The sequence below is a fragment of the Ursus arctos genome, unplaced genomic scaffold (assembly GCF_023065955.2).
Source record: "Ursus arctos isolate Adak ecotype North America unplaced genomic scaffold, UrsArc2.0 scaffold_2, whole genome shotgun sequence".
Taxonomy (NCBI): Eukaryota; Metazoa; Chordata; class Mammalia; order Carnivora; family Ursidae; genus Ursus; species Ursus arctos.
This window is the reverse complement of record NW_026622874.1, coordinates 24,174,986-24,200,607: the sequence shown is the minus strand read 5'-3', so window position 1 is coordinate 24,200,607 and position 25,622 is coordinate 24,174,986. Positions and strand designations below refer to the sequence as shown.

General features: G+C 39.2%; 1 protein-coding gene across 1 annotated transcript in view; it reads left to right on the top strand.

The window, feature by feature from the left end:
* The window catches only part of RGSL1 (regulator of G protein signaling like 1), a gene marked incomplete at its 5' end in the record, with an annotated part of 127,417 nt that overhangs the window by 40,898 nt on the left and 60,897 nt on the right, over positions 1–25,622 (top strand). The window contains 6 exons of the mRNA XM_026509180.4: positions 7,581–7,663; positions 10,677–10,751; positions 14,817–14,946; positions 16,451–16,555; positions 17,792–17,953; positions 19,042–20,021. Of these exons, the coding sequence (XP_026364965.4) occupies positions 7,581–7,663; positions 10,677–10,751; positions 14,817–14,946; positions 16,451–16,555; positions 17,792–17,953; positions 19,042–20,021 (1,535 nt within the window). The remainder of the gene's footprint in view (positions 1–7,580; positions 7,664–10,676; positions 10,752–14,816; positions 14,947–16,450; positions 16,556–17,791; positions 17,954–19,041; positions 20,022–25,622) is intronic.

The following is a 25,622-nucleotide window of genomic DNA, read 5'->3' as shown; positions in this document are numbered from 1 at the left end:
GAGGAGGGCAAAAAAATACATAAGCAAGTGTCATCCAGGCATCCGGTAAACGTAATGAAGGTCTGTTTGTTTCTTGTTAAACTTTGACGTGTGGACATGAATAAGCATAGAATTCAAACAATAGATATAGATTATATGTAGATAGATCCATGGAAACATAGATACATAAGGGATAAAGGTAAACACATGTACAGATATCTATGCATATGTATATAGATATGTGTGTATCTTAAAAAACAAAACGCGTACAATGCCCTTTGAGCTGAAATGGCTGCTGTTTTTTAGCAAGTTTATAAAATAATCAAAATGCTCTTGTTTAGCTCATCACATAATAGGTATGCAACAAATAATTGGTGAATGAATAATTAAAGTATCTAGTACAGGTGTAGCATAGATGAAATGTTGGTTTAATTCTGATCTGGGTTTTGATGGATAAGTAGGAGTTAGTTAGAGGAGTTCAGGGCAGGAATTCTGAGGTCTTATATGTTCATTCACTCAGACACCAAAGCTCAGCAAACACAAGCTTGGCAGTTCCAGGGACAGAATTTCATGGCCCAGTGATACAGAGAAAACTACCAAGTTCCTGCCCCTTTGTGCGGGTGGCTAAGGAAGAGCCACACAAAATTGTTTTATGAAAAGTTTAATAATTTACTTTTCAGTTTGAAGGCAGAAGATTATTAATGGGCTCTTACTAATTGAAGGGGAATATTGTGCCAAAACAACAAAAATACTTGCAATTACTTGTAATCAACATTTAATATATTAGGCATATACTTAATATACTAATTATTAAATTTTTTAACTGGACATATAAAATTATTTATAAATGTAATATTATTTAAAATTGCTATCATTTGTTCATTATCTTTCAATAAAATCATGCATTTGATAAGTCAAATTTTCCTAAACAGATACCATTTCCACATTTTGTTAGTTAAAATTCCGTAGTCATTTCATATTAGGAAATTTAAAATTTAAATTTACCCACTCAACCAAAAGGAATAAAATTACTGTTGCCAACTTCTTGAGGCTTCTCTGTCCAAAACTCAGAAATCTTATACATATTTTAGGTCAAAGAATATAGGACCAAGACTAACACTTTGTATGATCATATCCATGAGGTTTCTTGGGTTTTTTTGTTTCTTTGTTTTGTTTTTTCCTTTGGCCAAGACTTCACTAATCACCAGTCACAAAAGATTGTATTTTTTGTAACTCTTGAAACTTGTATCTTTCTTTAAAATGAATTGTTAGCTAAATAGGGTATTTTGGTGAAAGACTTTTCCAGTTTTTATTCTCTTTCTGTATTATTGTAGATAATTGCACCAAGACCTATTATGTACCAATAGCATTTTGAACTTTTTATGTAGGATGAAATTGCACCTCCTTTGACTTTCAAACTTACATGTATTGCACTGACCACCATTCTGAAGTCTTTGATTGAAATCTGTTATATCAGCAAAGATAACAACAATTAGGAGTAAGGTCTAAATTCTACATGCTCTATCTTTTCCTTAGGTAGCTAACGAGGAGCAGTAATGAACACAAAGTTCTGAATCAGAAGGCACAGTTCTGCTTAGGAAAAGTCTATTGTCTATCAATTATATCTAAAGCTTTCGTAAGTTAACACTGGGACAATGACTCTATGTTATTTGCTCTGCCTCTCCCTTACCCTCTTTCAGTGTCCCCATTCCTCAGTCACAATTTTTAGGTCTTTATATTTGTGCAGGACTTAAAGCTTCCATATTCCCTTCACATCCATTTCTCAGTTGAACTGAACAGACATTATCAGCACCTACTCCTGATGGGCACTACGGGACATGGAGTACTACTTCCTCTATGCCGTTTCTTTCAGCTGAGTTCATCCAGTTCCTAATTATTGTGATTTATTTTCCTACTGTTAAAATAGGATGCCAGTTTGAGAGAACAGATCGCAAGGGGGCAGCTATTTCAATTTATTGTCATCCAACTTTCTATTTGTTTAACAACCTTTCTTAAGTCCCTTTCCGGATGACTTCATCCTCTCCATCCTGGTTACTTGAATCACTAAACTCAGCTTCCAAGGGTTTTGTAAACTAGTTGATATTATTTTGACAAGCAATATCTCCTGGACATTCTGTCCACTGAAAACATCAGCCTACAAGAGGTTTGAATTCCCTTTCTCTGAAGGGCTGTTGGGAACTTCGTTATCTTATTAAACAATTCTTTCATTTCTCTGGTTCTCTTCTCATAGGAAGTGAATATTCAGATGAAAGACCATCACCCCTATAAGCCCTAATAATTTAGCCAAAAGTTACTGAGAAGAGAGTCATTCAGTGTCATACCCAAGAGAGGGTTAAAAGACTTGAAAAGTTCTAGGATTGTTGGGAAGCATGTCATATCTAAAAAACCTTGTTGTCCTATAAAAGAGAAGAACTTTGGAAGTTTGAAGGAATGTTAATAATGAACCACCAATAATATATCATTTACATTTGAAAAAGTGTTATGCTTTCTTTAGTATATGTAAAGACCAGATACTCTTTTTTTTAGAGTGATTTTGATTTTTAAAGTGAAGAGTTTCATGATATCTTGATGTTTTATGTGTTCCAAAATGAGTTGGTAGCCTAGCATATTTCTTCAATCATCAGTTACCTCATTTGTTAGTCAGTGTAATACACACACACACACACACACACACACACACATGCATCTTGAGAGAGATCAGGGTGAAGCTCTGGATGGTTTACATTATCTCATCTATTCCTTGGCTTATCATGTCCTTTGGAAAAGAGCTATCACAACCTGGGCAAAAAATATATATATGTTTTTTTCAGTCTCTTCCTAAAAGAATGGCATATATAACACTGATAACCCACATTCCTTAACACAGTTTACTTTCAGACTTGTCTTCAGTGAAGCTGTGTGCAGGCATTCTCTACTCCTGATCACTGACCATCTTCCCCACAGTTCAAAGAGGCTAACTACTGGAGTCATTAACAACTTAATGGAGTGTTGTCACTCTAACAATGGCAAGGACTAAAAGCCAACATCACTGGCTACAGGCTTGGAATGCATCATCCCTGACCATTCAAGACCTTCTAGTTCCCAAAAGTCAGGGGAATCAGATATCTCCCAACTTGTGTGATAATAAGAATCACCTGGGGTACTTGTACATTTCAAGGTCCTTCCTCTGATAACTCTGATTTAGAAGGGCAGGAGTGGGGCTCAGAAGTCCATATATTTTACAAGTGCCCCAAGATGATTATTGTCAGGTAAATACAGGAAATTTTTGTATTAGATAGATTTGAGTTCACATCTCAGCTCTGATACTTAGTGGCTATGTGTTGGGTCAGATCTACAATGCAATGATTTCCCAAAGCTCTGGCTGTCTCCTCTACCCCAGTGTATCTTTACCCTGGAAATGGTAGCATATCTCTTTAGCAAAGATTAGGAAAGAGATTCACAGTAATTTCTTGCGAAAATATTGCAAAAGTTCTTCCTAACAGGCAAAATGCTTTCTCTTTACATAAAAGCTCCTGTGTCCAACTCAGGACTGAAAATTGAATGAGAGACCCAATATTTCACTGTGATGGCTCATTTTAATATTAATTATAAATAGGCTCCTATTTATGTAAATTCACTTCATAAATATTTATTGAGCATTTCCATGTGACAGAAACTGGGTTTGGGATGCATCATTAAATAAAACAGCCCCAAATCCATATAGATATGGAGATATGGTTTACCTCTTTTATACCATCTGCAGGAAAGAAAGTTTTAAACATGTAAGGATACACACAAGAAGTGTTAAGAGGAGTGATACAGAAAAATAGATCCTTGTGAGGAAGTCCAAGGGGCTTATTTTTAAGTCCATTCAAATGCATTTTTCATGTGAAGAGTAGGTATGATTTACTAGCATATTTGAAATAACATGGGCTCTTGAATCAAATGGGCAGAGTAAAATCTGTGTTGTACTTACTATTTTTCAGTGAAGGGACGTAATAACCTCTGTTTTATGGGGTTAAGAATTGAATGAGAACAAAGTATAAATACCTAGCTTAGCTTCTTACTCATGGGAGGTATTCAACGAATGTTTATTCTATTCCTTTTCCAAGCCAATGGATTATGAAGTAACCTGCAGCCAACCAGAGGAGGACCTATCTGAGAAAGAGAGAGGGTAGAAAACACACTTGGATATTTGGTTGAATTTGCCAGCTTATCTGAAAGATAAGTCATTAAACATTCACTGAGTACCTGTTAAATTTCTAGAAAGATATTAGATACAAAAGACACATCAGAAATAAATTAATAGATCCTTGCTTCCCTGAAGCATAGAGTGGAGTTAAAGAGACAGAGCTAAAACTCAGGATCTATGTAATTGGAAAACAATTTATAAAGAACCTGTCAGTGCACACAAAATAGTATGGACTAAAAGCCTAAGTACAGGAAGAGTCTGGTACATTCCAGGAGATCCAGGAGATCAGGTAACAAAGACTTATCTTCAGATTGAGGCCTATACCAGAAATAAATAGGGCACTTCCTGATAGAATCTGGAACCCCTTAGAGGAGGTGTCACTGCATGTTCACAATGGGTGGAGTTCTGTTGACTGGGGGCTAAAATTCTGCCTCCTAATCAATCACAGTGGCAGGGAAAGCATGACAACATGAACAATGCTGGTGAGTATCTAAAAGGGATGTTTCTGAGGCTTTTAGCCCCCACCCCAGGTAGGGCAAACCTCTCACCTGCCCAGTCTTATACCACATGTGGCTTTTGTGTTTCATGCCCTTTGTTTTCTTTTTCTCTTCTCCTCCCCAACTCCCACCCCCACTTTATGCCACCTGATCTTTGAGGATAGGACAGAGCCCTAAACATAAAACAACAAGCCAACTAAGAAGAAGGAAGAAAAATGCAGATTGGGCTCTCATGTGCCATGTCTTCTCCAGGGGGAGGGCTAGCATGAGGTTTGGGGTTATCCAATGGTTTCTTTTGTTCCCACATCAGTAGTATTATTGTACAGAATGAATGTTGAAGACCTGCCAAATTATTAGGAAGTTTCAAGGCAGAATAATTGATAATGGAAACACAGGAATGAAGACATAGTAGGATAGGGAAGGCGAAGGTGTGGAAAGCCTTGTTTCTATACCCCATTAAGACTGTCTTATTAATGGCAAATTCTATCATAGTCAAGCCTCTTGTCACCAATAGTGTGTATAGCTATGGAACACAATCAATTGGGAAATTTTGGCCAAACCCCACTTTCCTGGATTCAGATTGTCTCAATAATCTCATGAAATAATCCATGCAAGGCTCTATGAATGACAAACCAACAATTGAACAAAAGCTCAAAAGATTGAAGATCTCTTGAAAGAACAATTCATTCAACTTTTATAGAATTTAGATATTATGTAAGCACTTTCAGTGCCTAGGGGAAGAAAGATGAAAAGACAAAATTCTTCATCTCATAGAACTCAGTTTATTGAGGAAGACAAATGATACATCAATGGAAGAAAACAGTGACTTGTTAATTATAATAATGGGAGATGTAAATAATGGTGCGGGGGGGGGGTAGTGATTGATTTTACCATTGTGGTAGATTCTACCATGTTTGGTTCACCAAGAAGATTATATGTAAACCAGTTCTTGATGGATGACTAGTGATTTGCAAAGCAGTTGGGTTGGGAGGACATTTTAGATGATGAGAATGCAGGAACAAAGATATGGAGATTGGAGGTGAGAGTATATAAAATGTGCAGGAAAGAGCAATATCTTGGCTGGCAAACAGGAGGAAGCATGGTATGGTGCGACAGAAGATGGTGCTGGTGGGCAAACCAAAAGCCAGATCTAGTGAAGCATTAGATTCTGTAGGAATCTATAGGCTTTGGACTACATTGAGTAGTCCTTGAAGGGCTTTAACAATAACAACATTAGAAGACTATGGTGGCAGTGTGTGGAAAGTGTGGAAAGATAGGCAGACCATTATAAGAAACTGATGCCATAAAGTCAAGGTGAGAGATGATAGGACCTGAAATAAGACAGTGACTTAATGGATGGAGAGGACAGGATAGAGTCCAGAAGTATGTAGGATGAGAGACCATATAACATGATCCTCCATTGCATATGGGGGTGTTTTGAGGAAGAGAAATAGAACAAAGGGATAGTCAAAGATGATTTTCAGGATTCTGATTTAGACAATTGGAAGAGTGGTGGTTCTGGTGATTGAGATTGGGAATACAGTGAAAAGATCAGGTTGGGAAGCAAAATGATCAGATCAGCTTTGAAAATGTTGAGATGGAAGTGCTGGTAGATGTCCATGGAGAGATGTTACATAGCTCACTGGATATTTAGAACTAGAGCTCACTGGATATTTAGAACTAGAGAACGAAAACTGATATCAGCTCTACTACAATAGTGTTTGATTGTCTGGGGTCCTATTTCTATTACACAAAGATAATAACTACCATCACCATGAAAAATGATGGAGGGGACTGTTTAGTTTTCTTATATTATCATAACTGCATTCAAGCAATTGTGAGTGGCACTCACTATTCTCACCAGATGTTTAACTAGACTAAGAGATAGGACTAATATAGTAATTATGTTGCTCGTTTTACAAGTCTTTCATTATAATCTTTGGGTATGATGGGAGAATTCTGGGCATTGATAAATGACTGGGTTATTCACTAGTTGAATCTTGGGCATTAAAGAGCATACACAGTGAGTTAGAGCAAACTTTGAGGGAGTACCTAGTCCACCTATGGTCTCTATGCTTGGCTTTGCGACATTCAACATTCATCTCCTCAGATTAACTTCCACTGCACAATATCAACCCTGAAAGGAGTAATAAATACTTTGCGTGACCAAATTAGTATTCAAAAAAGTTCTTGTTGGGCCCAAATCAACAAGTTGAAATTCTAATGGAATAAATATAAATTCCTGCCTTGGTTTCTGAAAAGTGACTGCATATATAAAGGATAGTGGAGTTAATAGTTAAATGTGAAAGCATCCATATCTAATCCCATTTTGGGCCACACTAATAAGAACCTACAATATGGACAAAGTCATCTTATGCTCTTCCCTGGGAAGCATGCAGGGTACTTGAGTTGTGGGTGCCACTCTAGCCAGAGCGGGAGGACCCAGGTAGAAAGGAGGCCATGTGAGGAATGGCTGAAGAATTCCTTAGTGACTGACCAGCCAGAGGGGTTGGAGGTGGACAGATGGTTGAGATGGTTTTATAAATATGGGAGCATAGACCCCTTTACAAGGATTTATGTGAATTCTGTTGAGCTTCAGAGGGCAGAATTTCTAGAAGTGGAAAGAAGATAAAAGAGGGCAGTTTACAGTAGGAAAATCTTCCTAACAATTTCATTTCTTCATAAATGGCATGGGTAGCCCTGTAAGGTTGTGAGTTCCCCCACAGCTGGGAGTGTTTAAGCAGAATGATACCGCAGAGGAGAGTCCTGGAGACAGGAAAAAATCCAGATAGATGACCTAAAGGTCATCAAATGCTGAGATTTGGCCATGTGAAATAATCCATTCTATTGCTTTGCTTTCTCATCCTGAATGCAACCCTGGTTCATAGGGATTTTTTTTTCTCCCCATGTAGAGATAATCGGTTCTACAAATCTTATAATTCTGCTAGAGGATGAAATCTTTGCCGATTTTTTCAACACATTTCTCTCTCTTCCGGTAAGTATTCCCAGAATTCAAATGTTTCATCAACAGCCAAATAGTGAATCTCACTGAGCTGAGGACATTGTTTAAAAAAACAAACTGCTACTAACTCAAAACTATTTAAATTTGAGCAAATAAATAAGAACCAGAATCTCCTTTAAAATGTCTGGGAGCTTTCCATTACGGATAAATCCCAAATCCTCAGCTTCCTTTGCCTGTTCAGTTATTTCCCATCACACCCCCTACTGGTACCCAGATCTGTAGTGACAGCAACTGACCCTCATGGAGTACACCTGGCATTCTCTCACCTCTGTACCACTTCTTGGCTGTGTTGTTAGTTTTTGTAATTTCACCTACCAAAGTTTTTTTTTTTTTAAGATTTTATTATTTATTTGAGAGAGAGAGAGGGAGAGCATGAGCAGGGGGAGGGGCAGAGGGAGAAGAACAAGTAAACTTCCCGCTGAGCAGGGAGCCCCATGTGGAGCTCGATCCCAGGACCCCAGGATCATGACCTGAGCCAAAGGCAGACGCTTAACCAACTGAGCCACCCAGGCACCCCTCCACCTACCAAAGTCTTAACCATTTTTCAAATCTCTACTTAAATCTTGTTCTTGAGAAATTCCTATCTTCTCCTAAATCAGAACTTATTTCTCCCTGCCTTTGTGCCCCTTGGCACTTTGCAAACCTCTTGTGTTATATGGGTGTGTTTCTCCCACTTAATTGTGAGACTGTGAATTCCTGCAGAACAAGGACCTTGGATTATTTATTTTGCTCTATTCTTCTTACCAGGTGTTTGGCACCTAGCACTTTTTGAGCTGTTGCCTGAAACCAAACATGTATTTTCTTAGCCTGTGCAACTAAAATCTCAAACATCAAAATATTCTTAGATCCAAACCTAGACTGATCCCATATCTTTTTTGGTTTAAGTTTTTGGTTATATCTTAAGGTTGGTGCCTTATAAATTGTGGCTCAGTGTGTCCTTTTCCATGGAACACTACCTATTAAAAAGTAAAATTCATACAACTGGGGAAAAAACACTTTGTACTACCTCACAAACATTTATTGGGTAGTTACTTTGTGCCAGCCAGTGGACTTGGTACTGGGGATGCAGATACTAATGATGCCATCCTTGTTCTCAAGCAATTCCCAACCTAATGAGAAAGAGTAATATTTAAGGTGAAAACAAAAAGGGTGCTGGGTGACATGATAAGAGTGTCTAGAAGGCAGCAAGAGTGTAAGTGTATCAGACCTGGAGAGGCCACTTCTACCTGGTAGGTCAGGAAAGACTTCAATGAATAGGTGACACGAGCCAAGTCTTTAAAGAAGACGACATATTTGACAATTGGCTGGGGAAGAAAATGGGGGAAAAATGTGGATAAAGAGGTAGGAGGAAAAAACAGGGGTGGGGGGAGGGATAGACACCATTCCCTTCTTACAGGTGGATCTCAGAAGTTAAATGACTTGCTTAAGAACATATGGCAAGTCTGGGGAAGTTCTGGGACCTGACCAGGTTTTGAGGCTCTATACAAGACGTTTTCCACATCAGCCTCATGCCCTCTGTGGTACAAATGTCACATGGTGAAACTGCTTCCATGCACTACTCCTACATAATCTCATGACTCCATAGCTCTACCACACATCTTATAAAGGCAACTTCACATGCCAGGCAGGGCTGTCATGTCAAAACCTGAGTGCAGAGCAGAGAGGGGTCACTAAGGACTGAGCCCCTTCACAGGCTGATATTTGTAAGGTACAATCAGTACCATTGCCTTCCTTTTATATCTCATAACCAAGGACAAAGGGGAGAGAGGTAAGGGCCTCAGACTGACAAAATTTGGGGCTGATAGTCTTGGGGAGATGGTCAAGCTGACATAATGTGCTAAGAGTACAGCCAGGAGTTGGGGCTTCAGCCTCTCTAGTTTATCACAAATGATGTGGGGATACTTTGAGACATGTTGGTGCCTATGGTGAGACTGCTAAGCTTAGATACCTGTAAACATAGAAGCCCTTGCCAATTAGTCTCAAAGCTGGTTGCCTAGGTCACAGTCTCTTCTCCAGGACAGTAACATAGAATTATCTATCAATTTTGGACACTCTTAATGCCCCCACTAAGTAATTTTTACCCCTAATTCTCATATCCGTAAGCCCCTCTACTTTCTCCAGTTCAAGAGTTTAGGCAAATCCAAAGCTGTTTCTCTTTATGAAAAGGCTTCAAGTCTTTGCTCTAACTCTCTAAATCCAAGCAGAAATGAATAATGTGGGCTCCTAGGTGCCTCAGTTGGTTGAGTGTCCAACTCTTGGTTGTAGCTCAGGTCATGATATCAGGGTCCTAGGATCGAGCCCCGCATCAGGCTCTGCAATCAGTGGGGAGTCTACTTGAGGATTCTGTCTCTGCCCCTCCCTCTACCCCAAACCTGCTCATGTTTTCTCTCTCTTTCTCTCTCAAATACATAAATAAATCTTTTTTTTAAAAGATTTTATTTATTTATTTGACAGAGATAGAGACAGCCAGCGAGAGAGGGAACACAAGCAGGGGGAGTGGGAGAGGAAGAAGCAGGCTCATAGCAGAGGAGCCTGATGTGGGGCTTGATCCCATAATGCTGGGATCACGCCCTGAGCCGAAGGCAGACGCTTAACCGCTGTGCCACCCAGGCGCCCCTACATAAATAAATCTTAAAAAAAAAAAAAAGAAAGAAATGAGTAATTCAATGCAAGAGTAAATACCTTTTAATATCATGGGCTTTGGTCTTTGTACACAGACAAGATAACTCCCAGGTCGGGGCAAGGCAGACCCAAAAGATTGATGAATCTTGCAGTTTAGTCTATTTTGGGTGTTTTCAATGCAAGTTGATTTAGGGGGATGAATTTAAGAGTTAATGTCCCTTGAAATAGGAAATCAGTGGAACCCCCTTCCCTTGTGGCTGCAGTTGGACTGTGACATATTTGTGAAGAGAAGCTCTACCTCTTTGGCTATTTCCTAGCTTGCTTTATTTATTTATTTATTTATTTATTTATTTATTTATTGCAGGTCTTTGGTCAGACACCATTTTATACTGTTGAAAATTCACAGTGGAGCTTGTGGCCAGAAATACCTTATGACTTGGTAAGATTCTTGAATGGCAGAGCATTTGGGATGGGGAGAGAGGGACCTAAATTGGAAGTTTGAATTGAGAAATGGAGAGATAAAAGGAAGAGGAGGCCCAGAGGGTGACTCTGGAAGAAACTCTAAAGCAGGTGAGTAGGACCTTGCAAACAGCATCAAGCCAAGTAGACATTTCTCCTTTTTGTGTTTTTACCACTTGGGCAGACAATTGCTGGTGAATTATCTCCTCTATATTGTAGTCTATGGTCAGCAAATGATATCTATCTTTCACATCCACTGTGATTATTGGGGAGCAAATGTTTGGAACACAATTTAGAAGAACTCTGGGGCTGCACCTAGTCAAGAAAGAGTCTGAGAATTGGTTGGCAATGCCTGCCATGAGCACAGGATAGGAAGTGGCAACCCATGGGCCACATAGTGATTATTTGCATTGTAAGTTATAGCTTAAGGTAAGGTACCGCTCTGAAATTCCTAATGATTCCCTTATGATTCTCTTTCAGAAACATGTCTTTCTCCCAATTTTTTTATCTCTTTATATTTTCCTTGTCCATTGTCTTTCTCTTCTCCTTTTCCCCCTTCCTGTTCTCCTTTTCCACTACATACAGCTTAGACTTACCAAGGCCTTCTGCATGCTATACTAGTGGCATGTGGGATCAGAAAGATCACTCTAAGCCATACTCACAAGATTTTGTTTTTCTCTAAGACCTGGAGAGCTGAGAAAGACACTCCCTCTGATTCTTATATTTGATTTCCCTAGGAAAACCCTGAAACTTAAAATCTTTATTTTCTTGAAATAGAAGAAATATCCATCAACACCACAGAAATACAAAGAATTATGAGAGACTACTATGAAAAATTATATGCCAAAAAATTGGACAACCCAGAAGAAATGGATAAATTCATAGAAACATACAATTTCTAAAACTGAATCAGGAAGAAATAGAAAATCTGAACAGAACAATTACTAGTAATGAAATTGAATTGGTGGTCAGGAAATTTCCAACAAACAAAAGACCAGAACCAGATGGATTCACAGTTGAATACTACCAAATATTTAAAGAAGAGTTAATACCTATTCTCCTCAAACTATTCTTAAAAATAGAAGAGGAGGGAAAGTTTCCAAATACCTTCTACAAGGCCAGCATTACCCTAATACCAAAACTATACAAAGACACTACAAAAAGGGAGAACTACAGGCCAATATCTCTGATGAATATAGATGTAAAACTCCTCAACAAAATATTAGCAAACTGAAATCAGCAATACATTAAAAGGATCATTTACTATGATCAAGTGGGATTTATTTTGTGGATGCAAGGATGGTTCAGTGTTTGCAAATCAATCAACATGATATACCACATTAACAAAATGAAGGATAAAAATCATATGATAATCATAATAGATGCAGAAAACGCATTTGACAAAATTCAACATCCATTCATGATAAAAAACTCTCAACAAAGTTGCTTTAAAAGGAACATACCTCAACATAGTAAAGGCCATATATGACAAACTCCCAGCTAACATCATACTCAATGATGAAAAATTGAGAGCTTTTCCTCTAAGATCAGAAATAAGACAAGAATGTCTACTTTTATTTAACATAGTACTGGAAGTCCTAACCACAGCAATCATATTTTTTTTAAAAAAGGCATCCAAATTAGTAAAGAAGTAAAACTCCCTATTTGCAGATGATGATACATATGAAGCCCTAAAGACTCCATCAAAAAATGTTAGAAGTAATAAATGGATTCTGTAAAGTTGCAGGATACAAAATTAACAAACAGAAATCTGTTCTGTTTCTATACACTAATAGTGAAATAGCAGAAAGATAAATTAAGAAAACAGTTGCATTTACAATTGCACCTAAAAGGGTAAGATACCTAGAAATAAATTTAACCAAGGAGGTGAAAGACCTATACTTTGAAAACTATAAAACACTGATGAAAGAAATTGAAGATGACACAAACAAGTGGAAAGACATACCATGCTCATGGATTGGAAGAATTAATATTATCAAAAGGTCCATATTACCCAAAGCAATCTACAGATTCAATGCAATCCCTATCAAAATACTACTAGTATTTTTACAGAACTAGAACAAATAATCCTAAAATTTGTATAGAACCACAAAAGCCTCCAGAAAGCCAAAGCAATCTGGCAAAAGAAGAACAAAGCTCAAGGTATCAAAATCCTAGATTTTACAAAGCTATAAAAATCAAAAGAGTATTGCACTGACACAAAAATAGACACATAGATCAATGTGGGTTGGGTAGATCTATGGATAAATCTATCCATAGGTCTATCCACAGGACATAGAGCCCAGAAATAAACCTACACTTATGTGATCAATTAATCTATGACAAAGGGGGGGGGAGAAAATACAATGGGGGAAAAGATAGTCTCTTCAATAAATAACGTTGAAAAAACTGGACAGCTACATGCAAATGAATGAAACCACTTTCTTATACCATACACAAAAATCAACTCGAAATGAATTAAAGACCTAAATGTGAGACCTGAAACCATAAAACTCCTGAAAGAAAGAATAGGCAGTAATCTTTTTGACATCAGCCCTAGCAACATATTTGTGGATATGTCTCCTCAGGCAAGGGAAACAAAAGGAAAAATAAACTATTGAGACTACACCAAAATAAACACCATTTGCACATCAAAGAAAACCATCAGGAAACAAAAAGGCAAACTAGTGAAAGAAGATATTTGCAAGCGATATATATAAGAAAGGGTTAATATCCAAAAAATATAAAGAACTATACAACTCAACACCAAAAATAAGTCCGATTAAAAATGGGCAGAAGACCTGAATAGACATTTTTTCCAAAAATGATATACAGATGGGGGTGCCTGGGTGGCTCAGTCAGTTAAACATTGGACTTATGATTTCAGCTCAGGTCATGATCTCGGGATCATAAGATCAAGCCCCGTGTAGGGCTCTGCACTCAGCATGGAGTCTGCTTGAGTTTGTCTGCCATCCTCTCTCCTTCTGCCCCTTCCCCCGCTTGTGCTCTCTCTCTCTCTCATTAAAATAAATAAATACAATCTTAAAAAATATATATGTACAGATCACCAATGTACACATTAAAAGATGTTCAATATCATGAATCATCAAGAAAATGTAAATCAAAACCACACTGAGATACCACCTATACCTGTCAGAATGACAAGAAGTAACAAGTGTTGGTGAAGATGTGGAGAAAAGGGAACCCTTATTCACTGTTGATGAGAATGTAAATTGGTGCAACCACTGTGAAAAACAGTATGGAGATTCCTCAAAAAATTAAAAATAGAACTGCCATAAAATCCAGTAATTCCACTACTGGGTATTTACCCAAAGAAAATGAAAATACTAATTTAAAAAGATATATGCACACCTATGTTTATGCATTATTTACAATATCCAAAATATGGAAGCACCCTGAGTGTCCATCGATAGATGAATGGATAAAGAAGATGTAATGATATACACACACACAAACTGGTGGTTGCCAGTTAGGAAGTGGATGGGGGGATGAAAAAAATGGGTGAAGAGAAGTGAAAGCTACAAGTAAAAAGAAAAATTATATTCTTCCTTCTCTAGTGGCTCAGTCCCTCAGGGATCCAACCTGTACTCTAAATTATGTAGTGTGAGTCTTTGTGTCTTTTTGTAGGTGTTGTGCATTTGATATGGGTTAGGAACTTGTGAGAAATTGTAAGTGTGCTTACAAAGAAGCAAGCTGAATAGAGTTATGACTTGACACCACAGATCATAATCTCTTCTACTTCTATCTAGCAAGACTTAGATCTTTTCTTAAACAACTTGACTCAGGAATAAGAAAAAATTTTAATAAAAGACCAAGGCTTTTCTTTTCCTACCCATTCATATTCACTCCTTTGGGAGCCTCAGCTCAAGTCGTCAATCCCCTTAGATACTATTTTTAATCAACATACCTCTGCTGTGGGCCAGATCCTGCAGGTATGAAGTTATTTATTGCCGCTTGCTAAGCTGCATTTCTTAACAGTTCAGTTCCATTTCTATTTTCTGTTCCTATTTTGTTTGGATTCCAGAATGCAAAGTACAAAGGATTATTGACCTGGTTGGAAAAATACCGCCTACCTTTCTTCTGTAAAACCAACTTGTGTTTCCATTACATTCTCTGTCAGGAGCTCATCAGTTTCATTAACTCCCCAGAAGGAGGTAAGCATGAGAGTGTGTGTGTGGAGAAATATGGGAAACCAGGCTGCATAATGATCCTGTGCCTGTTAGTTCTATAGTAAGGTACAAATACTGGTCACTTTTGTAGCCTTAGATGTGAGGGTGTCTCAGCTTGTACTGCAGCAGTGCGTGAAATCTTAGGCTGAAAAATTGGTACCTAGAGCAATAAGCAGGAATCAGATAGGTTATGTATATTAGTTGTCTCACTGCAGCCAGAAGTGAGAGAATTACTGGTGGACACACAACATGGCAAAATTGCCTAAAATATATCCGGAATCAAACATAGCTCACCACCATCATTGCTACCACCTGGTCTAAGCCACCATCATTTCTCACCTGGCTACTGAAATCATCTCTTAATTAATCTTCTTGCTTCTTCTCTTGTTCTCCTGCTCACAGCAGCCAGAGAGAGCCTTTTAAAACTTAATTCAGATGATGTCACTCCTCTGCTCACTGCTCCATACCCCCACCAATGGCTCCTGTCTCGGTGTAAAATCCAATGCCCCTACAATGGCCTTCAGGGTCCTAAAGATGTGGTTCTATTACTTTTAGGACCTCATCTACTCCTACTCCCCCCACCTTGCTTACTCCATTTCAGTTATACTTGACCTGCTTGCAGTTCCTCAAACATGCTGGACACATTCTCACTTCAAGGCTTTGCATTGACTGTTCACTCTGCCTGGAATGTTCTTTCTCCATATATCCACATTGGCTCCCTCTCTCACCTCTTCAGATTCCCGTGCAAATCTCACGTCCTCTGTGGAGGCTACCCTGATGACCTTAATGTCCACTCCTCAAATTCTTGCCCTAGCACTCCCAACCCCCTTTACCCTCTCTTATTTTTCATTTTTTCCTGTAGTGCTTATAATGTTCAACCTTACCAGATAATGTATTTATTATGCTTATTGTTTGTTATCTGTCTCCTTCACCAAACGTAAGCTCCTTGACGGCAGGGATTTTCTGTTTGCGGAGGTATCCCAAACACCTAGAATGGTTCTAAGTAGTAGACATGTAAAAAATATTTGTTGAAAGAATGAATTAGTAAAATTCCCATCTAGGGCTGAATTGATAATTTGACTCCCAGCTGCACCCTGGGGAAAGTCAAGATTCAGGAGATATCACTGAGTAAAATGTAACAAAACACCCAATATACTTATCTCTTTCCTTCAAAATATATACATGTTTTGAGAAAACTGGATCAGCAAAATCACTGTCCGGTGGGGATTATAGAAGGCAAGAGGTCTTGGTCAGAGGGTGTGGGTTGTACTGTGTTTGTGGGTCCCTCGTATTATGCATGTCACTAGAGGGTCTATTTCCTACCTTCAAAAGCACCACATACTCATAACCAGCTCATCTAACTGGCCACTATTTTTCCTCACTCACTCTTACTGAATGGGGATCTAGCTATGCAAGGCTGAGAGAGGTGCTGGAGGAATAGCTCATTCTCTCTCTCTCTGTATCTCTCATCATGGACTTTTCCTGGCAGCCAAGATGATGAGATGGAGAAAAGCGGACCAGTGGCTACTCCATAAGTGCATTGGTGGGGTCAGAGGAATGTGGCGCTTCTGTACGTACCTCAACAGCAGCACAGGTATGTTCTTGGAGTGGCTTCTGGAGCCTTTGCAAGTTCTTACAGCTTCCAGGATGCCCCAGAGCACTTACTGATAGTAATGTATGTATATGGGAAATACAATGTTTTATATTGTTGTCTTTGAAAATGAGTCCACGATGTAGGTTAGGGCAAAAGCAAGCAGAGTGACTTTCTTTTATTCATCCATTCATCCATTCATTTAACAGTGTTTGTTGAGCACCACTATATGGCAGCCACTGTGAACAAGAGCCATAAATCCCCACTTAATAAAGCTGCCACAATGGTGGGGAAACAGACAAGGAACAAGTAAATAAACAAATCCATATGAGTGCACAAGTGTTGGGATGCACTGCTTTCTGTTCTGTTGGGTCCAGTGGTTGATGAGGGCTAGGAGGTCAGCAGCCAGCTAGCTGACACTCCAGTTCAGCAACGTTAAGTTTCATCTAAGGACAAGCCCTAGTTTAAGGGTGAAATCCTGTATTTCCAGGGAGCAGATAGGGAAGAACTAGACAGACTATCTTTTAGTTTGTCACTCAGACTCCAGCCCTGGCAAAGTTGTGAAGCAGGAAATGTAGTCTTTCGCACCTTTGGGCTCCATTATTATTCTTCTGGCTGCTCTTGGTCCGTGGTATAGCAAATGTTCTTTTTAGTTCTCATCTTCATTTTTTTTTTTTTTTTGGATAAAACTCAAATATCTTATGATCCATCCTCAGAGTCTTGCAGTTTTCCCCAAAGTGGCAGTTTTTCTCACAACATCAACACAAGTCACAAAAGATCCCTATCCATTAAGTCCTTTTTCCCCACGCCTCCATCTGCCCCTACATTATGACATTACTAGAGATGATGCCTTAACCTAAAGAAGTGACCAATGGTGATGTTGGAGGCAGTTGAACAGGCTGGTGCTGGGGAGTGGTATCAGCTGCTACACCCAGATGCAACCACTGAAGGGGCAAGATTGGGCTGTAGCTCTGTGCTTACCTTTTCTTTTCTTTCCTTTCCTTTTCTTTTCTTTTTTTTAAAAATTTTATTTATTTATTTGACAGAGAGAGAGAGACAGCCAGCGAGAGAGGGAACACAAGCAGGGGGAGTGGGAGAGGAAGAACCTGGCTCCCAGTGGAGCAGGGAGCCCGATGCGGAGCTCGATCCCGGACCCTGGGATCACGCCCTGAGCCAAAGGCAGACACTTAATGACTGAGCCACCCAGGCACCCCTGTGCTTACCCTTTCTAATCTGTAGGTGAAGAGCTGGTGGATTTCTGGATCCTTGCTGAGAAGATCTTGAGCATAGATGAGATGGACCTGGAAATGAGAGACCACTATCTGTCCCTCCTCCTTGTGCTGAAGGCTACCCATCTACAGGAGGGCTCAAGAGTGGTAACTCTCTGCAACATGAACATCAGTAAGAATTATAAAGCGTATCTGAACTGAAATCACTGGGGGAGGTAACAAAGAAATCAATTCAGTGTGTGATATATCACTCAGTCTCTCATTTTGCAGACTGCTACCCTCTCCATTTTCAATGTATCAGGGATGCCATTGGGAACCCTTAACAGGGAAGGGTTGCAAGAGACCAGTCATCCTTAAGCTTCTTCCTGAGATATTACTCACGAGTTAAGGTTGGGTGGAAAGAATGAGGAAGAATTGGGACAGGGTAATTAAACAGCTCCTGAATCTTCTGAGACTGCATGGCTTATCTTTTTTTAAACTGAGATTCCCTAGAACAAACTACAGCTCACAGGCCAAACACAGTGCGTGTAGCCTATGAGCTAACAATGTTTTTATATTATTAAAGGGTTAAGGAAGAAGACTGTGCAGCAGAGCCTGTATATGGCTCTCAAAGACTAATATATTCACACTCTGCCTTTTACAGGTTTGCCAGCCTCTTCTCTAGAACATCAGATTCACCTAAATTTATTTATTTGTGTGTGTGTTTATTTATTTATTTATTTATTTATTAATTTATTTATTAAGTAAGTAAGTAAGGAGACATTCCTAACCCAAATATAAATGTGTTCCAGAAGATTTGCTGTTTGGGATTTGTCACATTCCTCTATTCATATAGATAATTGAGAATTTATGACATTAAAATCAGGGCTAGTAATGACTCCTTCAAATTATCCAGTCTAAACTCTTCCTCTAGGCAGATCTGACTCAGAAATCCCTTTCTTAAACATATTTTCTTGTGTTGTTTGCTTTTCTTTACAAGAACATCCAGTTGTCTAAAAAATAATTCAAGGAATCCCATAAACTGGCTTATTTCTATGGGGAGGAAGGAAGGTAATGAGAGAAAGGGGTCACCATTCCCTGAGAAAACCTTAAAAATGTGTTTATTATATTTTTGTCCTGTCCACACCCCAGGGTTGCATGAAGAACAAATGAAATTCTATATACAATGACATTTGGAAAAATTCAAAAAACCACTCCCAACATCATTTATCATTACCATCACTATATCATTTTCATCCTTCATGTCTCTTTTCTTTCCAGAGTCCCTCCTGAACCTCTCCATCTGGCATCCCATCCAGTCAACCACCAGAAGGGAGATCCTGAGCCACATGCAGAAAGTGGCTTTGTTCAAAATTCAGAGCTATTGGCTTCCCAACTTTTACATCCATGCCAGGACAATTATGGTCAAGGAGGAATCATGCCAATGTCTGATGCAAGAATATGAGACTCGCCTGTGCACTGTTTGCTGTACTCATGTAGGAGGACTCCCTCTAAACATGAGCATCAAGAAGTCCCACCATCCCCCAAAGCAGTATTCGAGCAGGAAGGCCAAGAGGAGGATGTGGCAATTGATAGACCATGGCTCTACTCTGGAAATGGATACCAAGCCAGACATCAATATTATGCCCTCCCAGGAGATGTGTTCTCCAGAGAAGAACACATACAAATATAAATATATACAAATGCCTTCCCCGAAAATAACTTCTTCAAAAGAGAGAATAATCAGTTCCTTGGAAAAGGATATTTTCTGTGCCAGGAAGTCCAACATGAAGAAGAAAGCCAAGAGCCACCTCCACATGGAGGGCCTCTTTGAGACAACGTTCTCTGCACACCTGAGGACTGTCACCCCCATCATCAGTCATTCCCCCGAGATGACAGTCAAGAAGGCCATCAAGCAAAGCATCTCCTTAGGATACACCCACTGGGCCTTGTGTGCTGATGCCTGTGCAGGGAGTCCCTTCCGGGACCACCTGAAAAAGCAGAATTTGAAAGTGGAGATCCAACTCCTGGACCTCTGGCAGGACCTGCACCATTTTCTCAGTGTCCTGATGAGTAACAGGAAGACTGGGAATGCCACCTTTCGTCACATGCTGGGCAACCGAATTTGTGAGCTCTACCTAAATGAACAGATTGGTCCATGCTTACCACTCAAATCACAAACCATTGAAGGCCTGAAGGAGATGCTGCCTTCTGGGGATATAAACCCCTGGATTCCCAGAGCCCAGAGGGAGATTTGCAAGGTAGGCCATGTCTCACAGAAATGGGTTAGTATCTGGAAGACTAGGTCAAGACTGACCAAAAATCCTATATGGTCACCTAGACCAATTAATGATATAATTACCTACATGATTCTTCACATATTGAAGACTTGGTTGATCTCTTAGGAAAAAGCTATACAAATTCCCAAGAAAGAGCCAAAATTCAAAGTAGAATGGAAGTGGGCGAGTGGTCAACATCCACTTTTTATTTCTTCTTTAATTTCCCCTTGTATGGAATCTCCCAAAACCATGAAACTCAGAGTATTCTACTGAGGGAAGTTCTAAGAATTCTGTTCCAAACATTATGCACTGAAATGCAGGGTAGACTAGACTAAACTAACCATCAAGGAAATGGTCAGTTGGTAGGAGTTTATTCTTATCCCAAAATATTAGATAAAAGTATGCAACTATCTTGAAGACTCACAGGAGATGAAGGCCATAGCTTGAATATTGTATGGTCAAGATCTCGGCAGAAAACAAATGGCAGAATCGAGTTGGGTAACAGATGAAAGCCTGATACAAGGGACTGCTTACAAAGGAAAGGGCATGAGGGTAGGGAAACCATGGGAGATCGTGCAACACCTCAGGGCCAGTAAGGGTGGGTCACTTTTCTCCCTCTGAGGCCTGGAAAATTGAGGAGAGGAAGCAGTTACCAGAACCAGGAGAGAAAGAGCTGTATGGGGTGGGACACTTGGCAGGAACTCTGTCAGTAGAGGTGTATAACCAGTCCTCAGTGATCTGGCCAGAATGGATCAAGGGGAATAGCTAATCCCAAGCTCACTCCCCTCCTTTCCCATCTCTTGCTAGGACACCTAACTAGATCAATCCAACATGAGGTTAAGGGAGCCTTTTGATGTGGCCCGAAGAGGTTAATTTCCCAAGGCACAAGCAGAGTGAAGAAGGATAGAGAATAGATCTGGAAGGGCAGGTGGATATAAACAACTTATTTAATGTATTAAAATGTATTTGCCTTATAAAGCATGTTTACACATATTACCTCTTTAAGGCTTCTTAGAACCTCAGAGGTGGACAGGGTAGTACTATTGCCACTGTTGTACAATAGAGGTAAATGAGACCGCTAGAGGATAAGTGGGTTAGCCCAAAGGCACACAGCAGGCTAGTGGAGAAACCAGGGTCAGAACCCAGGAGGTCTTGGCTCTAATACCAGCACAATTTCCAGTACATCTTAGTTATCAATAGTTGCACATAGAGTAGTGTAAGACTAGATCAGTCCAGTGGGTGCACAGCCATAGCTCTCCTTTGCACAGTTCTTTAGTGGAAGGCCAGAGGCCCTGCTTTTCTTTGTGGAGGGTTTTGGAACTAGAGACTTAAGACTGAGGCTGTGCTTCCTGGATCAGCAAATACAGCAAAGCCCCCTGCCTGGACTTTGATCTTTAGCAAAGATATTGATGGTATTTGTATGTAGGTAAGACTAGCCTATCAGTTTCTCAGGTTAAAAATCTTGATATCACCCATGACTTGCCTTTCTGTCTCAAGCCCACATGTAGTCTATTGGTGGATACTGTTGGCTCAACCTTAAAAATATATCCAGAATCTGGCATGCCTCCTGAGCTTCCCTGTTACCACTACTCTTGTCCAAGACCCACCCAGTGTCACCTGGATTACTGCAGTGGCCTCCTAACTGATGCCTATGGATTTGTCCTTGGAGATGACGAGCAGGCTCATTTCCACACTGGCCATGCTGATTCTGCAAAAACATAAATTATGTAACTTAATTAAAAATAAGTAAAAGGAAGTGAGTGGGGACCTTGAAAACAAATGGCTTTCTGTCTTCAGTAAAATCTAAAGTCCTTGCCAAAACTGACAAGGCCTACATGATTTCTCCTCTACCTCCCCTCTGTGGCTTCATCTTCCGCTGCCTCTGGGCACATCACTGCAGCCATGCTAGGCATAGTGCCTGCTCAGTGGCAGTGCTCCCACTGTGTGTAAAGTACAGATGCTCACACAGCTGTGTCCCCACTGCTTCAACTGTTTGCTCAAGTTACCTCAGTGAGGCCTTCCTTACACACTTCATATAAAATTTCATCCCATCCCTACTTTATTTTTCTCCTTAGCACTTACCATTATCCAGACCCAACCATCCATTCTTACATACATATGTACATACACACATACACTCTGTGTGTGTATAATACATGTATAATCCTTACAATGTACATTTATGCATATGTGCATACAATATACATCTATATATACACATATGCTTGCCTTATTTTTCAGATAGATGCATAATATGTATATATATTTAACTTATTTTTCTTGTTTCTCCCTATGAGGGTGGAGATTTTCATCTGTTTTGTCAGTACTGTCTCCCCAGCACCTAGAACACTACCTTGGGGTATAGTATTCAGTGCTTGATAATGCTGCTGAGAGACATTCATGCTCAATAGATGTCTGTTGAGCCAATCAATCCCAGTTAGCAACGGCCCCTCTTTTGGCCTTGTGCAGGGCTATCTTTTCTGGTTGGAGACAACTAGATTCTGTGAGAACTCTGATTTTCATCCGTCTCTTCAATCATCCTCCATTATCCAATCAACCTTTGTGAACTGTCTATAGCATGCCCACTGATATGTCCATTTCCTGACTTCTGATTCACCAATGTGGAAACATAGTCTATGTGAAGTAGGGGAAAAAAGTTTTTAAAGTTCTAGCTGTGTCACTGTTTGGCTGTGTGTTCTTGAACAAACCCAAAGTCTAAATTCTTGAATTTCCCTAGGTCTCTTTGCCTCATATGTAAAACGAGAATTGGGACAAAATCATATTTTGTCATTGTATTTGTAGACTTAATAAGTTTATAGATACATTGAGAATACTATACTGTAAAAGAAAATGGGTAGAGAGAAGTAAGTGTGAATCTGGAAGACAGAACATTAACTTAAAAATTGCCTTGGGTTCTAACCAAAGAGGGGAGGATTGAAAGAAGGTACTGAAGATGGCAAGAGTAAGGAGTTCCACAGACACTGGAAAGTTTTACTACCTGGCCTTTTATGCACTGCTTTTAGGATGGGACAAGAGAGTTTACCAAGTGATGGACAAATTGAATTCTGAAGGAAATGCTAATACACTTTAATGAAAAACAATTATAGAGTGAAACCATATGATAATTGTCTTTTTGTGCTTGACTTATTTCACTTAGCATGATCCCCTCCAGTTCTATCCATGTTGATGCAAATGGTGGGTATTCATCCTTTCTGATGACTGAGTAATATTCCATTGTATATATGGACCACATCTTCTTTATCCATTTATCTGTTAAAGGGCGTTGCAGCTCCTTCAACAGTTTGGCTATTGTGGACATTGCTGCTATGAACATTGGGGTGCAGGTGCCCCTCGGATCACTACATTTGTAATCCATTGGGTAAATACCTAGTAGTGCAGTTTCTGGGTCATAGGGTAGCTCTATTTTTTAAAGTTGTTTTTATTATTATTATGGTCAATTAGCCAACGTATAGTACATCATTAGTTTTTGATGCAGTGTTCAACAATTCATTAGTTGCAAATAACAGCTCTATTTTTAACTTCTTGAAGAACCTCCATACTACTTTCCTGAGTGGCTCTACCAGCTTGCATTCCCACCATGAGTTTAAGAGGGTTCCTCTTTCTCTGCATTCTCGCCAACATTTGTTGTTTCCTGTCTTATTAATTTTAGCCATTCTGACTGATGTGAGGTGGTATCTCATTGTGGTTTTGATTTGTATTTGCCTGATGCCAAGTGATGTGGAGCATTTTATCATGTTGGCCATTTGTATGTCTTCTTTGGAGAAATGTCTGTTCATGTCTTCTGCCCGTTTCTTGACTGGATTCTTTGTTTTTTGGGTGTTGAGTTTGATAAGTTCTTTATAGATCTTGGATACTAGCCCTTTATCTGATATGTCATTTTCAACTATCTTCTACCCTTCCGTAGGTTGCCTTTTAGTTTTGTTGACTGTTTCCTTTGCTGTGCAGAAGCTTTTTATCTTGATTAAATCCCAATAGTTCATTTTTGTGTTTGTTTCCCTGGCCTTTGGAGATATGTCTAGTAAGAAGTTGTTGTGGCCAAGGTCGAAGAGGTTGCTGCCTATGTTCTCCTGTAGAATTGTGATGATTCCTGTTTCACATTTAGGTTTTTCATCCATTTTGAGTTTATCTTTGTGTATGGTGTAAAAAAATGATCTAGTTTCATTCTTCTACAGGTAGTTGTCCAATTTTCCCAGCACCATTTATTGAAGAGACTGTCCTTTTCCCATTGGATATTTTTTCCTGCTTTGTCAAAGATTAGTTGACCACAGAGTTGAGGGTCCATTTCTGGGTTCTCTATTCTGTTCCATTTATCTATGTGTCTGTTCTTTGCCAGTACCATACTGTCTTGATGATTATAGCTTTGTAATATAGATTGAAGTCCAACATTGTCATGCCACGAGCTTTGGTTTTCTTTTTCAACATTCCTCTGGCTATTTGGGGTCTTTTCTGGTTCCATACAAATTTTAGGATTATTTGTTTCAGTTCAGTTGAATTTCTATATACTGACAATGAAACAGAAGAAAGAGAAATTAAGGAATCAATCCCATTTACAATTGCACCAAAAACCATAAGATACTAGGAATAAACCTAACCAAAGAGGTAAAGGATCTGTACTCTAAAAACTACAGAACACTTACGAAAGAAATTGAGGAAGACACAAAGAAATGGAAAAACATTCCATGCTTATGGATTGGAAGAATAAATATTGTTAAAATATCTATGCTACCCAGAGCAATCTACACATTCAATGAAATCCCTATCAAAATACCATTGACATTTTTCATAGATCAAATTTTAAAAAGTAATTATACGTTTAGATATTGTTTTATTATATTTATTATTTATTACTATTACTTTGCTGCAAATCTGACTATTTCTTCTAATGGAAAATGCTTTATTTAGCATTGTTTATTAAGATACCAATTAGATCACTTATTTGCTAGTTATTAGAGTCATAAATCTTTTAAGCTAGAAGGAACATTAATAGGGTACTCGTTTCATACGTTTGTTTATTATTCATATTTAATATATATATTTAGAGATTATCCACTGGTCAATCACATCATATTATATATTGCTAATATTCAATCACTGAGCTGAATTTTCTCAGGAATATACTTCACTCCAGTTCCCCAGCAGTCCAGGAGATCTGATGAAGTTACCAAAACTCATACTCTTCAACTCACCTTTTGGCAGCATGACCAGGGCAGTTTGTGGAAACAATCTTACGTTCCTTAAAAATTACCGTTGTTGACTCATTCCCTGCAAAATAATGCCTACACTACTTAGCAAGGCATTTGTGTCTCTCATGTTTAGTCCCATCCAAGCTTCACTGCTTCATCCTTGCCACTACCCCACCCCTATGCTCTTTGCAGGATGCTACAGCTTGCCCATGCTGGAGTACTCATCATTCTCAAATATGTCCTTTCCCATCTCTGTACTTTTGCTTAAGTTCTTCCTACTGCCTGGAATGCCCTTTACTCAACTTCCAAAAGGTGAGCTCCTACTTATCCTGCAAAATGCAAATTCTGGTTTAAATTTCCTTGCCTCTATGAATTCTTT